General features: G+C 42.4%; 1 protein-coding gene across 1 annotated transcript in view; it reads right to left on the minus strand.

Annotated features, from left to right (window-relative positions):
* The window catches only part of pdzrn3b (PDZ domain containing RING finger 3b), a 441,562-nt gene that overhangs the window by 380,579 nt on the left and 39,308 nt on the right, over nt 1-21,675 (minus strand). The window contains exon 2 of the mRNA XM_034167479.1: nt 7,323-7,409. Coding sequence (XP_034023370.1) covers nt 7,323-7,409 — 87 coding nt within the window. The remainder of the gene's footprint in view (nt 1-7,322; nt 7,410-21,675) is intronic.

Here is a 21,675-nt window from a genome sequence, read left to right on the forward strand (position 1 = left end):
GGCCTGTTCAGATTGTAATTAAAGTGCACACTAGCCAGCTGCTACTACATACTAAGTAAAGTGTGATGTTTGCAACCTGACCTGAGTACCACGTGAACTGTGAAAATAAGGGCTCCCGTGAGCAGGTCGTGGTTGTATTTAAAGCGTTCAGAATAATAGTAGTGCTATATGACTAAAAAGATTAATCCAGGTTTTGAGTATATTTCTTATTGTTACATGGGAAACAAGGTACCAGTAGATTCAGTAGATTCTCACAAATCCAACATGACCAAGCATTCATGATATGCACACTCTTAAGGCTATGAAATTGGGCTAATAGTAGCATCTGCTGTTGACGCTACGAACTCAAAACTATTATGTTCAAACTGCTTTTTTAGCAATCCTGTGAATCACTAAACTAGTATTTAGTTGTATAACCACAGTTTTTCATGATTTCTTCACATCTGCGAGGCATTAATATTGTTGGTTTGGAACCAAGCTTTTGCTCTTTTACTAGTGTGCTTAGGGTCATTGCCATTGTCATTGTCTTGTTGAAACAACCATTTCAACGGCATGTCCTCTTCAGCATAAGGCAACATGACCTCTTCAAGTATTGACATATCCAAACTGATGCATGATACCTGGTATGCGATATATAGGCCCAACACCATAGTAGGAGAAACATGCCCATATCATGATGCTTCCACCACCATGCTTCACTGTCTTCACTGTGAACTGTGGCTTGAATTCAGAGTTTGGGGGTCGTCTCACAAACTGTCTGTGGCCCTTGGACCCAAAAAGAACAGTTTTAATCTCATCAGTCCACAAAATATTCCTCCATTTCTCTTTAGGCCAGTTGATGTGTTCTTTGGCAAATTGTAACCTCTTCTGCACATCTTTTATTTAACAGAGGGACTTTGCTGGGGATTAGTGCAAATAAATTAGCTTCACACAGGCGTCTTCTAACTGTCACAGCACTTACAGATAACTCCAGACTGTCTTTGATCATCCTGGAGCTGATCAATGGGTGAGCCTTTGCCATTCTGGTTATTCTTCTATCCATTTTTATGGTTGTTTTCCATTTTCTTCCACGCATCTCTGTTTTTTTTTGTCCATTTTAAAGCATTGGAGATCATTGTAGATGAACAGCCTATACTTTTTCGCACCTGCGTATAAGTTTTCCCCTCTCCAATCAACTTTTTAATCAAACTACGCTGTTCTTCTGAACAATGTCTTGAACGTACCATTTTCCTCAGGCTTTCAAAGAGAAAAGCATGTTCAACAGGTGCTGGCTTCATCCGTAAATAGGGGACACCTGATTCACACCTGTTTGTTCCACAAAACTGACGAACTCACTGACTGAATGCCACACTACTATTATTGTGAACACCCCCTTTTCTATTTTTTTTTTTACTAATAGCCCAATTTCATAGCCTTAAGAGTGTGCATATCATGAATGCTTGGTCTTGTTGGATTTGTGAGAATCTACTGAATCTACTGGTACCTTGTTTCCCATGTAACAATAAGAAATATACTCAAAACCTGGATTAATCGTTTTAGTCACATAGCACTACTATTATTCTGAACACTAGTGTATGCTTTCAACCTAAGGGCCCCAGTGACCTCCCCCTTGGTGCCCCCAGTCACCATAGCAAGACTGGTGTCGATTGCTTAGTTACTGTGGTTGTGCATAGTGAACACACGCACACACACATGGTCCCAGTCTTATATATTAGATATTTTCTTTTCTGACTGACAACATTATTAATGCAACCTATATCCTTTCTTGCCTTGTTTAAATGTTATCTTTTTTCTTTTCAGGTAATGGCTTCTTTACTTTGGTGATAGTTTCCAACTTTCCATGAACTTGTCCTGAGCCTGACTCAGCTCACTCCAACTCACTGCATCTGCTTGTTTAAACACCCTGCAGTTGCAGATTCTGAAATAGTTTCTATGATCCTATTCTTAGTTTTTAATTGGATATTGCATGCCTATTTGATTTCCACATGTTAACAACCTTATCAGCAAATTGATACATCTCTCTCTTTCACACGTGCTATAACATGTGCCACCAATAGTTCGGTCCCAAGGCCTTAGTATGTCACACATACGTAAACGTATACAAGAATGATTGTACTTTTTGAATGTCAATATTTACACTTAATCATTTAATTTAACTTTTTATTGATCAATGAAATGAAAAGCAAGAATTATTCACCATATATACAAATATGTTTCTACAGTATGAAAGTAAAAACTCAAATAAGAGATAAAAATGACTGAACAATGATCAAATATTTAAAGGAACCAGATATGTAACTACCAAAGGAGATCATCATTGAATACTTATACGAGGGCTGTCAATAAAGTTACGGTCCTTTTTATTTTTTTCAAAAACTATATGGATTTCATTCATATGTTTTTACGTCAGACATGCTTGAACCCTCGTGCGCATGCGTGAGTTTTTCTACGCCTGTCGGTGACGTCATTCGCCTGTGAGCACTCCTTGTGGGAGGAGTCGTCCAGCCCCTCGTCGGAATTCCTTTGTCTGAGAAGTTGCTGAGAGACTGGCGCTTTGTTTGATCAAAATTTTTTCTAAACCTGTGAGACACATCGAAGTGGACACGGCTCGAAAAATTAAGCTGGTTTTCAGTGAAAATTTTAACGGCTGATGAGAGATTTTGAGGTGATTCTGTCGCTTTAAGGACTTCCCACGGTGCGAGACGTCGCTCAGCGCTCTCAGGCGCCGTCGTCAGCCTGTTCAAGCTGAAAACCTCCACATTTCAGGCTCTATTGATCCAGGACGTCGTGAGAGAACAGAGAAGTTTCAGAAGAAGTCGGTTTCAGCATTTTATCCGGATATTCCACTGTTAAAGGAGATTTTTTTAATGAAAGACGTGCGGACGGGTCCGCGCGTCGGGACGCAGCCGACGCGACGCTCTGCCACAGGAAAAACACCTCTGTTGAAAGCCTTAAGGACAAGTTGGAACATGTCCTGCCTGTTAAACAATTTCTCATATACTCACTCCACTGAAAGCCATCAAAAGCCGCCTGGATTTTACAAATGGTTATCAACACGGAGGTGTTTTTCCTGTGCCGTTTTTCCTGAAATATATATATATATATGATGTGTATATATTTGGCTCAGTGGTGACCAGCTTTCTGCTGTGTGGAGCGGGCATAGCGCTGGTTTACCAGAAACTCAAGAAGGTTGAAGCAGCTATAATTGGCCCGTCCAAGCTGCCCCACGTGATTGATTCGATTGGAAGGGCAGCGTCAGCTCAATCTGCGGGTGTTAACCGCGCGTTGGATACCATCTCCGGAAAGATAGCGGCGCTGGAAAACCGCTTTGACCGTCAGTAAGACCGCATCCTTTCTACATTCAGATGTATTGAGAGCCACTCTGTTCTCAGACTGTGGAATCTTTCAGGCGTCTGCTAATCTGGATATTCATTTGGCTTCCCAAAAACACAACTGCACTTCAAGGCCGCTGCAATAAAAACCTCCTGAAGGAAGGACAACACTTAAGCCTCGCTCCCCAGTCTCCCCTCCCTCAGCTTCTCCAGCTCTGACGTTGACTGTGGACAGTGAACTGTTCAGGGCTGAGCCCCTCCTCCTTCCAGATGGATGAACAAGGCCGTTGACGGCGCCTAAAGGCTGCCTCCGGGTATTCTGATAAACTGGACTTTCAAATCTCGGTTGTCGTCTTTCGTCTCCTGTCTGTGTGTGTGATCATTAGTTTTTGTGCTGATGGGTTTTTTTTTTTCCCTGTTGAACATGCTTTTCTCTGTGAAAGCCTGAGGAAAATGGGACGTTCAAGACATTGTTCAGAAGAACAGCGTAGTTTGATTAAAAAGTTGATTGGAGAGGGGAAAACTTATATGCAGGTGCAAAAAATTATAGGCTGTTCATCTACAATGATCTCCAATGCTTTAAAATGGACAAAAAAAAACAGAGACGCATGGAAGAAAACGGAAAACAACCATCAAAATGGATAGAAGAATAACCAGAATGGCAAAGGCTCACCCATTGATCAGCTCCAGGATGATCAAAGACAGTCTGGAGTTACCTGTAATTGCTGTGACAGTTAGAAGATGCCTGTGTGAAGCTAATTTATTTGCAAGAATCCCCCACAAAGTCCCTCTGTTAAATAAAAGACATGCAGAAGAGGTTACAATTTGCCAAAGAACACATCAACTGGCCTAAAGAGAAATAGAGGAATATTTTGTGGACTGATGAAAGAAAAATTGTTCTTTTTGGGTCTAAGGGACGCAGAGTTTGTGAGACGACCCCCAAACTCTGAATTCAAGCCACAGTTCACAGTGAGGACAGTGAAGCATGGTGGTGCAAGCATCATGATATGGGCATGTTTCTCCTACTATGGTGTTGGGCCTATATATCGCATACCAGGTATCATGGATCAGTTTGGATATGTCAAAATACTTGAAGAGGTCATGTCGTCTTATGCCAGGGTGGCCAAGTTCGGTCCTCGAGAGCCACATTCCTAACATTCTTAGTTGTCTCCCTGCTCCAACACACCTGAATCCAATGAAAGACTCGTTAGCAGACTTTTAATGAGCTTTTCGTTGGATTCAGGTGTGTTGGAGCAGGGAGACAACTAAGAGTGTCAGGAATGTGGCTCTCGAGGACCGAACTTGGCCACCCCTGCCTTATGCTGAAGAGGACATGCCCTTGAAATGGGTGTTTCAACAAGACAATGACCCCCAAGCACACTAGTAAACCAGCAAAATCTTGGTTCCAAACCAACAAAATTAATGCCTCCAGATGTGAAGAAATCATGAAAACTGTGGTTATACAACTAAATACTAGTTTAGTGATTCACAGGATTGCTAAAAAAAAACAGTTTGAACATAATAGTTTTGAGTTTGTAGCGTCAACAGCAGACGCTACTATTATTGTGAATACCCCCTTTCTACTTTTTTTTTTACTAATAGCCCAATTTCATAGCCTTAAGAGTGTGCATATCATGAATGCTTGGTCTTGTTGGATTTGTGAGAATCTACTGAATCTACTGGTACCTTGTTTCCCATGTAACAATAAGAAATATACTCAAAACCTGGATTAATCTTTTTAGTCACATAGCACTACTATTATTCTGAACACTACTGTATATATATATGTGTGATATAAAATTCAAACATAAAAGCTCAAGGGTGCATAAACCTTTTCACAGCACTATATATCAGAAAAGCAGGTTGGACAGGTGTGGCATTAGAGAGAAATTGAGATGAAACCTCAAAAAAAAAAAAAAAACACAATCTGTCAGTAAGACTCACAGCTACAGCGTTCCTGTTTTAATCGAAAGTTATGCAAAGACTCAACTCCAAGCAAACAGGTAACAAGTTAATTATTTCCTTTGCCGAGAGGAAAATAGTAAATTTGCTGCCAAAATGATCCTATCGTGAGAAACGTGTTCTCCAGACCACAAAAACCGACGGCTGATCAGTTGTGATTTGCTGTGAGATCACAGCTGATCACAGCTGATGGCCACATGAAACACATACAGTGCTGGAGGAACTTTAGTAGTTCACCTTTTAATCAGAGGCTTCACAGATCTTGAGGCAAAGCTGAACGTGAGATTATCTGTTCTCCTGTCTGACTGAGTCTGAGGTTCGAGAGACAAACAGGTCCCAGTTTTACTGTGAAACTGTCTTTAAGTCACAGACACAGGCAGCAGCGTCTGAACGAGGCTGTGCTGCAGAAAGACGCTCCATGTATGGAAGACGGTGTGGAGATATAGTGAATGCTTCACCCAGCAGAGCACGTGGCCTCACGCTAAAAAACATGGTGGCTGTGAAAATTCAGCCTGAAATCACAGAGCCGGGCCTCGCCTCACCCCCAAAATCTGCTTAATTAGAGACAAAACAACTGTGGTCAAACCTGTAAGCCCATATTTAACTCTCCTAAAAGTAATTACAGTTTATTTTTTAAATCTGTGATGCCAAATCCACTGAAAAGCACACTGATATATAAACACAGTAAAAGTTGAGGTGTGGTGCATGTGTGCAGTGCTTTAAATATGTGCTGTTCATTCCAGAGGTGCCATCTGATACTCAGCCGATAACCAAGGAGACGGACACAGTTAACATTCAATCTCCTGCCCAAGGTCAGTGTTCAACCTACCACCCAGGGTCAGCATTCAACCTGCAGCCCAGGGTCAGCATTCAACCTACCGCCCAGGGTAAGCTTTCAACCTACCGCACAGGGTCAGCATTCAACCTGCCGCCCAGGGTCAGCGTTCAACCTACCACCCAGGGTAAGCTTTCAACCTACCGCACAGGGTCAGCGTTCAACCTCCCGCCCAGGGTAAGCTTTCAACCTACCGCACAGGGTCAGCGTTCAACCTACCGCCCAGGGTCAGCATTCAACCTACCGCACAGGGTCAGTATTCAATCTACCGCCCAGGGTAAGCTTTCAACCTGCAGCCCAGGGTCAGCGTTCAACCTACCGCCCAGGGTAAGCTTTCAACCTACCGCACAGGGTCAGCATTCAACCTGCCGCCCAGGGTCAGCGTTCAACCTACCGCCCAGGGTAAGCTTTCAACCTACCGCCCAGGGTAAGCTTTCAACCTACCGCACAGGGTCAGCATTGAACCTACCGCCCAGGGTCAGCGTTCAACCTACCACCCAAGGTAAGCGTTCAATCTACCGCGCAGGGTCAGCATTCAATCTACCATCCAGGGTAAGCGTTTAATCTACCACCCAGGGTCAGCGTTCAACCTACCGCCCAGGGGAAGCGTTCAACTTACCGCCCATGGTCAGCGTTCAACCCACCATGCAGGGTAAGCCTTCAACCTACCGCCCAGGGTCAGCGTTCAACCTCCCGCCCAGGGTCAGCGTTCAACCTACTGCGCAGGGTAAGCGTTCAACCTACTGCCCAGGGTCAGCGTTCAACCTACTGCCAGGGTCAGCGTTCAATCTACCACCCAGGGTCAGCTTTCAACCTACCACCCAAGGTCAGCGTTCACACTACCGCGCAGGGTCAGCGTTCAACCTACCGCCTACGGTCAGCGTTCAACCTACCAGCCAGGTTCCGTGTTCAACCTACTGCCCAGGGTCAGCGTTTAACCTACCGCCCAGGGTCAGTGTTTAATCTACTGCGCAGGGTCAGCGTTCAACTTACCGTGTAGGGTCAGCATTCAACTTACCGCCCAGGGTCAGCGTTCAAACTACCGCGCACGGTCAGTGTTCAACTTACCACGCACGGTCAGCATTCAACCTATTGTGCAGGGTCAGCCTTCAGCATATTGCGTACAGTCAGCGTTCAACTTACCGTGAAGGGTCAGCGTTCAACCTGTTGTGCAGGGTCAGCATTCAACTTACCATGCAGGGTCTTCCTCCTACGATGTTGAAACCCAGAGATCCAGCATCACGGAGAAGGATGGCCGTCACGCTTTGAGTCTCACCTTCCTACAGGAGCACAGAAGAGGACAAAAATGGTGTCTTCGTTAGAAATTCCAGTTGAGAATTTAAAACAACTGAAAAAGAGAGTAGAAACAATGACTATCATTTTACCTTTACAATGAACAGTCATGTCTGGACACATGGAAAAGGCATCTTGAAGATCAACAGTCTAATATGCACGGTGCAAGTGCATTTGGGGTGTGTCCAACTCTGACTGTTTACAGGTCGTGTAATCTCAGTGAAAGGTCAGGTGCAGGTTATGAAGACAGTGTTTGACTTAGGGTTTAGACATTTGGAGCCCCTGGGACTCCATGGGGTCAAAACCATTTGACACTTGATGGAGTCCAGATTCAGAAATGAACTTTGACGTTCAAATGTGATGTACAGTTGAATATAAATGATTTAGCTTCCGTGCATAGTATGATGTTGTGCGAGCTTTCTGAAAAGTAGCAGTGCAAGCTGTGGTGGCTTCAGGTAGGTTTTTGTTTTTTTTTGCAGTAAAACTAAGCCCCTTCGGCTGCTCCCTTGTTTTCACCACAGCAAATCCAAGTTTGATCTGCATATTGAATTGGCACAAGTTTTACACTGGATGCCCTTCTTGACGCAACTCTACATTACATGTAGAAATGTGGCAGGAGTGAGGTTTAAACTGGGAACCTTCCACACTGAAACCAAGCGCACTAACAACATATTTAAAACCGATATGCAGTTTAAAACCATTTATTTTTAAGATGTGCTACTTTGGCTCTGATACAGCTGCAGTCCTGATTTCCTGGTCTTTAGTCATGTCTGGCTCAAAGCACCACCTAATTTGTTAGAAATCACGAGTTCATCCTATCAGCACTGAGGCTCCTGTCCCGACTGGCACAGAAGAATGTAGCACTGTGCCGACTAGAGCTGTGTGCAAGAAAGTGTTGGTGTTAAGAGTTTGTGTTATTCTAAACTTTGACACGTTTTCACTGCAGCCAAATATCGGTTTCTAATATCAATTATCGGGCTACATTAGAAATAACTGGTATCAACCCTGAAAAAGCCATATCGGTTGATCCCTAATTACTATTGTTATTTTCGAACACTGCATTAAAAATTAAAAGCAAAGTTGGTTGGTTGAAAGCCTTTTTCCTTATCTCTATGTTGTTGTTCTTTCAGCTGCTCCCCTTTGAGTGGGGTCACCACAGGTGGATCCAGCACAGGTCCCGAATTGGGATTTCCTCACGTTTTTTTTTTTTTTCTTAATGCAACCCCAGTTTTATTTGAAGAAATACACACAGCCTCTGGTCTTCTGAAGAGGTCTCCATTCAAGTATTAATGAGGACACAGTCTGCTTAGCATGTCAGTATCATTTTTTATTATTTTTCGCTCCCTACTATCGGTATCAGTATCAGCCCCCAAGAAATTCCTCATGAGTTGGGCTGTGAAGCATGACGATCACCCTGCAGGTGGCCCTGGGGAAAAACATATAGCCAAACCCTCATGACAAATCTAAGCGCCGCGTGGTGCTTTGCATGAATGAGAATGTTCCAAACACAACCGCCACCACCAGACTCTACAAGCAGATTATTCCACATCCCCAGGATGCTACGTATATGTTTGCAAAATCTGCATTGTTTTTATATTCTTTGCCTTTTTTGTATCGAGGGATGGTGTTAAATCAAACACTGCTGCCTGGTGCAGGCCTGGCAGAGGTTGTCTGCTTCTAACAATCTGTATTTCACACGATCATGTAACATCACTTTGAGCAGATGGAATCATCAGTGAAATCACCTGGTGGGGTGGGCGGTTACAAAGAAAACCTGCACCCTCTTGGCCCTTTCTGGAATCAGTTTGAGACCTCTGATGTAAACGTTGCAATTAATCTGCAGTGTCCATATGCCTGTTGAACCATGTTGGGCGGCCTGTATGGATAAAAGGACCAATGATAGTGATGGATGAAGGGTGACTGACAATCAAACACCACATGCTGTTGGAACAGATTGTGAGAGAGTAGAGAATTTGGAACCTCAAAGGTTTCTGTTGAGTGAGTGCCTTGTGTTCTTATCCCTGATCAAAAGTGCACCAAGCTCAACGTGTCAATATGGATCATCTTGAAATAGATGAAGCAAATTTATTCCCCCCATCTGAATGCCTCCAACACCTGAATGAGTGTTGGTCCATCCATCACTTTGAGACGAGTCATGCAGTGAAGACATCCTCACCTCCTCCAGAGAAGGACAAGATCATTTGTGCTGTCAGGAGCATGGCGATATGATTTTGGTATGCAAATGAATTTGTGTTTATGGACTAACTTCTAAAATACCAAACCACAAACAGAAAGTGCTGTGCCAGCTGTCTGAGGCAGTTACGTAAGGCGACGAAGACTGAATGCCCAAGAAAGCTGATGAACGGGGTCATGTTTCATCAGGACAATGCCCCAGCTGACAAGCCGGTGCTTTTCATGGCTGCTGAGTGTGCGACTGATTCAGCACCATTTGACTTTTATGGTTTCCCAAAAATTAAAAAAGCATTTAGCTGGTAAGAAATACTGGTGTGACATATCTCTCCATTGAGGACATTTCTGACCTTCAGATGTCAAGTTTCCACATGTGGGGGCTGAGCAGCACCTTTGTAAAAAGTGTGTGGACCTAAAAAAGAAAATTTCAGGGCATCTATGGAAGTTTCAGGTGACCCAAAGATCAGCCGGCATAAAGATCACATGTGATTAAACTGTGACTTGTTAATATGCCAATAAAAGTCTTAGTCCGTGGCAATATGACATGAAGAGGTTTGGGAGGTCTGGTCCAAAGCAGAGTCACTTTGTAATCTGCTTTTTAAAAGGGACTTAGAGGGTAGTTATGAGGAAACAACTTCAGCTGCTGCAACACACAGGGACTAAATATAAAGCGTCCGGATATTATTGGCATATACAGTGTGCTGACTGCCATATAGGCTAAGAAAATAATCCCGTGCATGTCAGGCCGTGCAGGAATGTGGGCCCCTGCACTGTGTCACTGTAACATTAGACACACACACACACACACACACACACACACACTGAAGCCTGTCGACAACACTGACGTCTTTTCAAGACTGTGACGATGCTGCAACAGCTCCAAAAAAACAAAAAAAAAAACAAAACCCTGTTATCCTGAACAGACAGCGAGCCAAAAACAAAGTGGATGCACCATCTGTGACAATGAGGAAAACAAGCAGAGGGTTAATTACGGCATGCTCGAGCACATCTGTGAACACTCAGGTGAAGCTCTAATCCTTCACACATGAAGTGAAGCTCTTCAGGAGGCTGTGCTCAAACTAAAACATGAGGCACGCCACAGCAATAAATTTAAATACTTCTTACCACCAAAATGCAAAACACAGTCATCAACAAGTTACTTCAGGGGAACGAACACATGGGGATAATGAGAGGTAAACAAACACTGGCTCTGGCTCTGTGGGAAAAGAAGAACAGGACAGTTTCTCACTGAGGAACCAAAGCCGGGCTACAGTGAAACTTTAGCCGGCTGGTGACTTGGCACGCTGACGCCGAGCCTTCACCTCAACGTCACTGTTTCCGAGGCCGTCCGCCATCAGACTGCTTCCCCTCCGTCTGCCTCAGAACAGAGTGGGTCTAATTATAGTGTACACACGGTAACGTAGGAGGACAACTGAGACGAATCTGACCAAAAACACTGACTCTCAATGAGCCTGGTCAAGAGACGAGAACACACTGACCTACTCGGCCACGTTCATGAAGCTTCTAATACACGCTACGTTTCCCATCAGCTCAGGCAACATTATTCTCCAAATATACTATAAGACTGAACAAACTGCAGTCTAACTCAGTCAAGAGTTTCTGCTGGAAGAACCTCTCATCCACAGCGCGGGTTGAGAGAAACTCAACTCAATTAACCTCAAATATCAAGAGGACGGACTGTCCAGTCTTCAAGTCACTGAATTAACAGGCAGAATACGGAAAACAAGAGGCGAAAAAAAGCATATATACTTCCTGGCCACTTCATTAGGTACACCTGTCCAATGGACATTAAAGCAAATACCAAAATAGCCAATATGTGGAAGACAAACAGTGAGACAGGGAGCTGAGAATCTGCTAAAGTTAAACTAGGCATCAGAATGAGGATGGAAGGTCATTTAAGTGACTGTGATTGTGACACTGTTGTTCGTGCCAGACTGGTTTGAAGATTTTACAAACAACTGTTCATGAATAACCATGCCCAGGGTGAGAGTTGGGTAACCCCGGCTTCAACGAGTAAAAGTTTAACCATATAGTATTTCTACCAGTAACCCACTGAGCCTGCTGATTCTAATTCGGTCAACTCTTTGGGCAGGTAGTTAATCAGTGAAATTACCTGTCTTAGGTCACTGTGTTCTTGGATGGTGGCAGCCCGCGGAGCCGCCATGTACAGCACATACAGCCGCTGACTATTATATTTAACATCTTAAAAAAAATTGCGTATGTGTGTGACTGCGTTCTCATGGCCAACGTTGCCCCTGTCTAGCTATAATGGTCTGAAAAATTATTGTACACCTGTGTTCCAGCTGCTTTTGTCTTGTTGTGTCTTGATGTAGTTTTGCAAATATCACATAATTCAAAAATCAAATCTTCAAAAGAGGCAGCATGGTGGCTTAGTGGTTAGCACTGTTGCCTCACAGCAAGAAGGTCGTGGGTTCAATTCCCATGGCCTTTCTGTGTGGAGTTTGCATGTTCTCCCCGTATTTGCGTGGGTTTCCTCCGGGTGCTCCGGTTTCCTCCAACATCCAAAGACATGCGGGTTAGGTGGACTGGAATCTTTAAAAATTGTCTGTAGGTGTGTGTGTGGGTGTGTCTGTGTTTGTTTGTCAATTTGTGGCCCTGCGACAGACTGGCGTCCTGTCCTGGGTGTACCCCGCCTCGCGCTCTATGACTGCTGGGATAGGCTCCAGCCCCCCGCGACCCTTAATTGGACTTAAGCGGTTAGAAGATGAATGAATGGATGAAATCTTCAAAAGAAAGAGAGGAAAGAGAGAGAACAAGGAAGGAGAGAGAGGGGAGATGGGTAGTACCTATAATTCTTGGTTATAGTACAAGTGCTTCTAAAATAATCTGCACAAAAAGGCAACAAAAATGACACTGAAAATGCACCAGAAGTCATCAAATAACACACTTTTTTAAAAATGTTCGGGAGGTAGGGTGGAACACGTGCCCCTGGAACCCCCTTAAATCTGCTGCTTGCCACCACCCACTCATTTCATATTAGCACCTATGAAGTGATTTGTGGAACACCCTGTAGGTGCACAGGCAGAAGCAGCACATGGCACACTTTTACACACTGAAGCTGGGGTCACCCACCTGTGTCCAGGATCAACAGAGACTGGCCAGAAAACAAGACGATAGATCCAGAGAAGAACTAATCAAGAGACGGGCTCAAGTCTCCATATGTCATCTGTAAAAATGAAGCTTAAATTTCACATCTGCTTTTGGAGAAACATCTTCTCTGTTCCACACCACCATGAAGCTGAATAATTGATGATGCAACAGACAAAAGCTGATTGTGCAGTTTCTCTAATCACAGCTACACAAGTGTTTAACTCCATCAGAATTGCCATGGATGTTTCAGTGGGTTTCCTCCCTTGATCACTCAGTGTTTGACAACTGCCAACTCCAGACAGACTTATCACACCGTAATGTACTGTAACTGTCTGTAGTAGGAGTGGGACGACCGAGCCAAAGCTCCAGCAATTTATCATCTCTGCCATGTATGGATTGACTCAAGCACTGAAACCATCTCATCTGAACAACCACTGGTAAGTTATGGTTTTAATTTACAGATGAACAAATATTTTGAAAGAATCTTTTTTATTTTTTACTTAAAACTAATGTAATTACAAGTTTTCTAATGTAAGAAAGTTTTTTTTTACTTCAGTACGTACAGTAATCAGAAATTAATCTTGAGGTAAGAAACATTTTTATGGATTTTCTTCAATAAACTGCTGTGTAAAAATGAGCAGTTTTGTGATACATTTCTACACTCTGTCCTCTTCCAAGTTTTGGCCTGATGCCTTGTTTCTACTGGACAGTAGGGCTGCCATGACTAGTCGACTAGTCACAACTACATTGACTATTGAAACCGTCGACAATTAATTTAGTAGTGGACGAGTCGTTTCATTTGAACCTTGAACCTTGAACCAATGCTTTGATCCGCTGCTTCGTTGAATCTTTGCTTCGTTCTTTTTCAGAAGCGGCAACTCCGCTTCTTAACCCCTCTCAAAGACATTAAAATATATCAAACTTGAGTTACTTAAGTGACTAACTGGGACTTCTGTCTTGTTGGGAGAAAGAAACAAGAATCGTCCTCTGTTCTATTGCTCCAAACGCTGAGCCGCTCTCTGAGTCGAGTCCGCTCAGAATTTATAACTTCAAAGCAAATCGCCGTTTAAATCACATGACACCTCTTTCCAAACATTGTAATATAAACAATAAACTGCAATCGATCAAAATGTTTTTTGTTTCCTCCCAAAATGAGACGTCCTGGCTGACGTGCAGCAGCCCAAGACTGTATGGCTGCAGACATGCAGACTCCAGCAGCCGGCTGAGCTCAGCTCAGATGTATGGAGAGACAATCATGCCATTAATGTCTGAAAGGAAATTCTTTTGACAAAAACTACAGATTTTTTTTCTATCTATGCATGGTTCCCACCAGCATTATAACACCATAACGGGCCGTTATGCTGTTGCAAGAAAAAATTACGCTGCAGTTGGGCCGTTACGCTGTTTCCAAGGGTGTGTAATGGGAAAATGATCATTTCTGATGAACAGAAATGATCATCAGAAATGATGATCATTACTGATTTTGGACCAGCAGTGGGTCCAAAATCAACCTACAGAAATTATCCTTTTTTCATCAACCTCAGTAAAACCCATTTAAAGATGTCAATCGTGACTCACTTTTCTGCTGATTAAAGTCGCTACCGGACTATCGTCTGTTATTGCAGGCAAGAAAAGAAAATCGTCCACCGTTTCACACCGCAGTTTTTTTTTCCATTCCTCATGATGTGCATTTTCCATGGGACCGTGCATAAAGGTTCTCTGGTGTGGATCATTGCGTGTATGGGAAACGTTCTTGGGGGAAAAGTTCTCGTACAGCCACTAAAGTTCTTCTGCAGTGTGCCGCACACCGAGTGCTGGGGGAAAGTTCTGCAGCCGCTAAAGTTCTCCTGCAATGTGCATCGCACCGAGTGCTGGGGGAAAGTTCTCTTACAGCCGCTAAAGTTCTCCTGCAATGTGCATCGCACCGAGTGCTGGGGGGAAAGTTCTCTTACAGCCGCTAAAGTTCTCCTGCAATGTGCATCATACAGAGTGCTGAGGGGAAAGTTCTCTTACAGCCGCTAAAGTTCTCCTCGCAGCGAGCTACGTGCCGTGTGCTGCAAGATAGGGGAGACTGGGGCCAGCTTCCCCCGCTAGATTTTTAAATTTATAATGCTCTGAAACACTATTGCCTGCATGTTGAGCGCCAAATTATGTGAAGTAAAGCCATAGTTTTGTTTTTGTTTTTTTTATCTTTTTACAGCCGTACTTTAAAGCCAAAAGAAACAAGGCATCAGGCCAAAATACAGAACAGTGTAGATGTGTGTCAGGAACATCAGAACTGCTAATTTATACACAGTAGTTTATTCAAGAAAATCCTTATGTGTTTTTTCCAACATTAAATAACTTGCAATTAAAATAGTTTAAAAAAAAAAAAAAAAAAAAGATGTTTTTAGAAATCTTTGATGTTTGTCTGTAAATTAAAACCATGATGATTGATTCCTTCATTTAATGTTAAAATAAGGAAAAGGGTTTTTTTAAATAGTAAAATAGTTGCTGTTTGAAAAGCCTTTGTTTTATTTAGAAGCACAGCAGCAGGTGTGAGTTTGCAGAGATGACAGGTGAGCTGGACCTTCAGCACATTTAACCAGATTAACGTCTCCTCTGCACCTTCGACTTCAAATTGGTGGCATTTTTGGAAACAGTTTCCTCACATTTTGAAACAGAGAGATGTCTTCTGTCTGGACATCAGATTTTGGTATATTTATTTAGACTTAACAAAGAAGGCCCTTTATAAGCTCATAATGCAAAAGCTTTAGGGGGCATCCCCTGACCCCCCAGCTTTTTAAGTTGATATTTCCATCCCATTACCAAATTCTGCTGAGAACCCTGCTATGTCCAGAGATGAAGGATCCACCATGTAGTTTATTTATGTCCAGAGATCAAGGATCCAGTGACCAATTTCATATTTATTTACTTTAAGACTCAATAAAATGTTAATGACATAGAAAACCTGTTAAGCCTACTTGTAGCACACAGAAAATTCACAGGAGGTATCGATAAGGGAATCAATAAGGAATCAAATTGATAAGCGTAATCAATAATGGTATCAATATTGATAAAATGCAATATGCTGCAATTTACGTATGATCCTACTAGGCTACCAATCACAAAAATAATCGTTGACTAGTCGACTATCAAAATAGTCATTTGTGGCAGCTCTATTGGACAGTGTGAAGCTCCGTCACAGTGCGCAGCGGTGAAAGTTGGATTGGGTTGACCTTTGACCACGGCGGCCTGACAACAAGCAGCAATGTGTGTTCCTGGTGGAGCGTCGCGCTAGCTCAGTTTTTGATATGGTGCAGCAAAAACAGACTGCTTCTCATTGAAAATAATGGGTTTTAGAGTGATGCGTGACATGTTTAACGCCCTGAACGCGTGCAGTGTGAAAGGTCCTTTACATATACAAATTACAGCCATAACAAAAACATATACAAATGGACAAAAATAACTAAACAAAAACTAAATCACACATTTGTTGTAATAATAATAATAATAATAATAATAATAATAATAATAATAATAATAATAATAAAAGTCACATGACCTAATTTAGCAGACATAGCACACAATCCACTCCACTCTGTCTGTTTGAATGCGTGTTGAATGTGTGAAATTCAACCTGCACACCACTTTTTCAATTTTGTTAATAGGCCAAGTATAAGTTGAATTATAATTAATAATTTACACAAGTTTTTTGGGGGATAATCTTCTCATATTTTTTGAGCATTCTGCAGTCACCCGCAGCAGAAACGACTAATTTCCTCATTCTGCTGCAGGAGCGAGAGAGCTGGAATGAAACATGACTCCCTCATCTGCAGCAGGAGAAAGGGGTCATTACCATTGATGGAAAACTCAGGAGCCAACCAATCACAATCATCGACCCCACGTGGGTTTGATGACAACTCGCAGACCCCACATGGTTTTGTGTGTGTGTGTGTGGGTGGTGCGCATTTTGCGAATGGGACTTTTCTTCCATCTCTCTGTCTGCGACAGCAAACAAGTAAAAAAAAATACATGATTTTTTTATCACTGGCATAAAATGTATTACCAAATAATAAACATTGATTCCCAATCCACGCAATTTGGTTGCTGAGTGAAGGGAAATTGTGGCTTTGTGCGGAGCTAAAAGCAGAAAGCGATCAGTTTTAAAAGTTGTGTGATATTTGCCATGCTTGGAGTGTGTTTTTAGTGAGTGTGTGATGGAGTTTTTTTAGTGTGTGGTGTGGTTATTTTACTTATTCAGTGCATCAAAATGCTGCAGCGCCAAGTCCTGGAACACAGAACAGGGTGGAGACACACACTGCCCCAGCAGTCAGCAAGGTCCAGGGATAGAGAACACAGGAGTCCAGTTAGAGATTTCATCTGCAAACTCCAAAACACCTTTTTCTATTTTTTTTTTTGCCACTAACAGTCAGTAGAGAAGCTTGAATCTTCGACTGGACTGGGTTGCTTGACGCGAGGACATTTCGCTTCAAATCGCAGTAGTAGAGAAGAACAAACAGAAGCCACAAAAGCTGGAGTTTTAAACCTAACCAGACCCCTCCTAAGGACAGGCAGACTGCTATGGGCTAGTGACTAAAAAATAGCTCTAATTAGCACTATTGTGCTCTAGTTAGCACCCTCCTAATGACAGGGCAGCTGTCCCTCCTAATGATGGAACGGACGCCTCTCCTGATGGCTCCCTTGACAACTCTCCTAATGACGTGAATGACTCATTACCATGAACAAAAGACTGAAACTGCTTTGACCTGAGTACCCCAGGGGACAAAGCGTGTCTGAGACCCGCCCCCCGGTTAAGGCTGGGTTTCAACTGTTTTACAAAGAACGCTTCCTTGACACCTCTCTCAAACCATTTCTTCTCTCTGGCTAAGATTTTACCTTCCTTGTCCTCAAACGTGTGGTTAGTGTCTTTAAGGTGGAGATGAACTGCAGACTGAGGTCCACTGGCGCCTTCTCTGCAGTGATGGTATAGCCTTTTGTGTAAAGGTTACATAGTTTCACCTATGTAGTGTTCGTTACAGTTTTCCTGACATCTGATAGAATACACTACATTGCTCTGTTTGTAACTAGGGATCCTGTTCTTAGGGTGAACTAATTTCTGTCTCAAGGTGTTAACCGGTTTAAAGTAAACTGGGATTTTGTGCTGTCTGAAGATCCTCTGTAGTTTTTCCCCTACTCCTGCTAAATAAGGGAGAGACACTCCTCTTCTTGTTGTCTCCTGTCTATCTGGTCTCTTTGTTCTCTTGGACTTCTGCACTTTGTCCAGGGACCATCGTGGGTACCCACATACTGTGAGGGGTTTCCGGACCAGTTGCTGTTCTTTAGCCCTTCCCTCTGCAGTTGTGGGCACCTATAGGGCTCTGTGTTGAAGAGTCCTGATCACCCCGAGCTTGTGTTCAAGGGGGTGGTTTGAGCCAAAGAGCAGATATTGGTCAGTGTGAGTGGGTTTTCTGTAAACCCCTGTCTGGAGCTGCCTCTTCTCTCCAATCGTAACATCACAGTCCAAGAAGGCTAAATGGTTGTTTCTGGCATCCTCACATGTGAACCTGATATTGGAGTCCACCGAGTTGATGTGTTCTGTAAAGTCCTCAACCTCCTGTTGCTTGATTTTTGCATTTCTGCAGAAAAAACTCACGCATTCGCACGAAGGTTCAAGGTTGGCTCATGCAAGCACACGTGATTCAAATCCATCAGGTTTTTGAAAAAAAAAAAGGTCCGATACTTTTCTAACAGACCTCGTATGTGTTATTAAAATAGTTTAAATTCTGTAAAAATTCAAGACGAGCAATAATTCTGGCCTAGACTGTAGTTAAATACAAAAAAAACAAACAATTTGAATCCAGGTCAGCTGCTCATCCCCTCAGCTACCTGTAGAAGTACATTTAAATTCAGTATAATCTTTAAAACACTCAGGCCTACAAGGATCATCACGGTGGTGCACTATAAATTAAAAACAGATGCTACAAGCAGATCATTGAGTGCTTGGTGCACTTTTGATCAGAAGCACAGATATGATGCTCGCTCGCAGCTGCCGGCACCTCGGAACACAGACTAGGGAAAATAAGCGCTTAATGGCTCCATGTGTTGGACGTGGATCAAGGCTTTTTTGACTGTTACAACATTTCAGAACATGTATAAGATAAGTGTTTTCTGTTAATCGCAATAAACAGGTTTCCAATTACTGACGTACTACAAAAGAAATTCTCGTGTTTTTCAAGGTCAAATATTTTGGACTCGTGATAAGCGGCTTGAGTCTTTCTAGTTTACATTGGTTCAAAATCCTGTCAGAGTGTACTTCAAAATGTATATTTGGAATAGAAACATACAGTAGTGTTCACAATAATAGTAGTGCTATGTGACGAAAAAGATTAATCCAGGTTTTGAGTATATTTCTTATTGTTACATGGGAAACAAGGTACCAGTAGATTCAGTAGATTCTCACAAATCCAACAAGACCAAGCATTCATGATATGCACACTCTTAAGGCTATGAAATTGGGCTATTAGGGGAAAAAAAGTATAAAAGGGGGTGTTCACAATAATAGTAGTGTGGCATTCAGTCAGTGAGGTCGTCATTTTTGTGGAACAAACAGGTGTGAATCAGGTGTCCCTTATGTAAGGATGAAGCCAGCACCTGTTGAACATGCTTTTCTCTTTGAAAGCCTGAGGAAAATGGGACGTTCAAGACATTGTTCAGAAGAACAGCGTAGTTTGATTAAAAAGTTGATTGGAGAGGGCAAAACTTACACGCAGGTGCAAAAAATTATAGGCTGTTCATCTACAACGATCGCCAATGCTTTAAAATGGACAAAAAAAAACAGAGACGCGTGGAAGAAAATGGAAACCAACCATCAAAATGGATAGAAGAATAACCAGAATGGCAAAGGCTCATCCATCGATCAGCTCCAGGATGATCAAAGACAGTCTGGAGTCACCTGTAAGTGCTGTGACAGTTAGAAGATGCCTGTGTGAAGCTAATTTATTTGCAAGAATCCCCCACAAAGTCCCTCTGTTAAATAAAAGACATGTGCAGAAGAGGTTACAATTTGCCAATGGCTATGAATTTGGGCTATTAGTAAAAAAAAAAGTAGAAAGGGGGTGTTCACAATAATAGTAGCATCTGCTGTTGCTACAAACTCAAAACTATTATGTTCAAAATGCTTTTTTAGCAATCATGTGAATCACTAAACTAGTATTTAGTTGTATAACCACAGTTTTTCATGATTTCTTCACATCTGCGAGGCATTAATTTTGTTGGTTTGGAACCAAGATTTTGCTCTTTTACTAGTGTGCTTGGGGTCATTGTCTTGTTGAAACACCCATTTCAAGGGCATGTCCTCTTCAGCATAAGGCAACATGACCTCTTCAAGTATTTTGACATATCCAAACTGATCCATGATACCTGGTATGCGATATATAGGCCCAACATCATAGTAGGAGAAACATGCCCATATCATGATGCTTGCACCACCATGCTTCACTGTCTTCACTGTGAACTGTGGCTTGAATTCAGAGTTTAGGGGTCGTCTCACAAACTGTCTGCGGCCTTTGGACCCAAAAAGAACAATTTTACTCTCATCAGTCCACAAAATATTCCTCCATTTCTCGTTAGCCCAGTTGATGTGTTCTTTGGCAAATTGTAAACTCTTCTGCACATGTCTTTTATTTAACAGAGAGACTTTGCAGGAGATTCTTGCAAATAAATTGGCTTCACACAGGCGTCTTCTAACTGTCACAGCACTTACAGGTAACTCCAGACTGTCTTTGATCATCCTGGAGCTGATCAATGGGTGAGCCTTTGCCATACAATAAGAAATATACTGAAAATCTGGATTAATCTTTTTAGTCACATAGCACTACTATTATTCAGAACACTACTGTAAAAAACTGTAAAGACAGACACGGATCCTTCACCCCAGAACTAACAAGAAATATCCTTCATTTCAACAACACATCTGGCAGAAATCTCTGCATCACCATACAGTGCACAAAGGCAACAGAAGCCAAATAAATTCGGCTTGTGAAATTAAACAAAACCATAACTCAGTGGAGATCATATGAAATGATGTCTCGACATTTGTTTGAGCTGTTGGAGGGGTTTTCTGTTCCACTGTGGTTCTGACTGTCAACATCAGCACTCTGCAGAGATAAAACAGGTGCACTGTTCAAACTCCAGTTTAGCTCAAACACACGCTCAGCCGTAACCATCTTCAGGTGTCCTATGGTGCAATGGCTGAGACCAGGCCGTCCGGTGCTGGTGACATTTTTAAATACAGATTAAAAACACACATTTTCTTGGCTGCTTATGTTTATAGATTAATTCTGGTTTAATGTAATTTATTTAAAATAAACTTTATATAAATTGATGACAGTGATTTTGTGTAGGCTTTTCTCTGTTGAGGGATAGGGTAACCCTCCCAACCTAACCCTCCCAATAATTGCAACTATATGTGGAGAAGCTGGAGACCGTACGTGGCTGTGATTGGTCTGCTAACTACATCATTAGTTGAATCTCACTTTTCCTGTTTCACAACTTTCACACCCATAGATGTCATGGGATAGCAGGTCAGTCTTCACAAAAAATGTCACATCTCCGACCGTTCTGGTGATGACCACCAACACATTAACACAACTTTGAAAGGTTTACGACTGTTATCAAAGTAATTGCGTGGCCGTATGCCGCAATTTGTTGACCAAGCAACAATGCTGGTCAAAGGTCACATGGAAAAAAATGGTTCCAAATGGCTTCCACTACATGGACAACATTTATTTATTTTGTCTCCCTGTCTTTCTGTCTGTTTCCTTGCTTGTGTTTTCGCAGTATAACTCAAAAAAGGAACTGTTTCATTAATTACCTGAATTCTTTATCAGCCTCTAGATTAAGCCCCATATATACTGTTTGTTTATTTATATTCATACAAGCTCACTCATG

The sequence above is a fragment of the Thalassophryne amazonica genome, chromosome 3 (genome assembly GCF_902500255.1).
Source record: "Thalassophryne amazonica chromosome 3, fThaAma1.1, whole genome shotgun sequence".
Lineage (NCBI taxonomy): Eukaryota > Metazoa > Chordata > Actinopteri > Batrachoidiformes > Batrachoididae > Thalassophryne > Thalassophryne amazonica.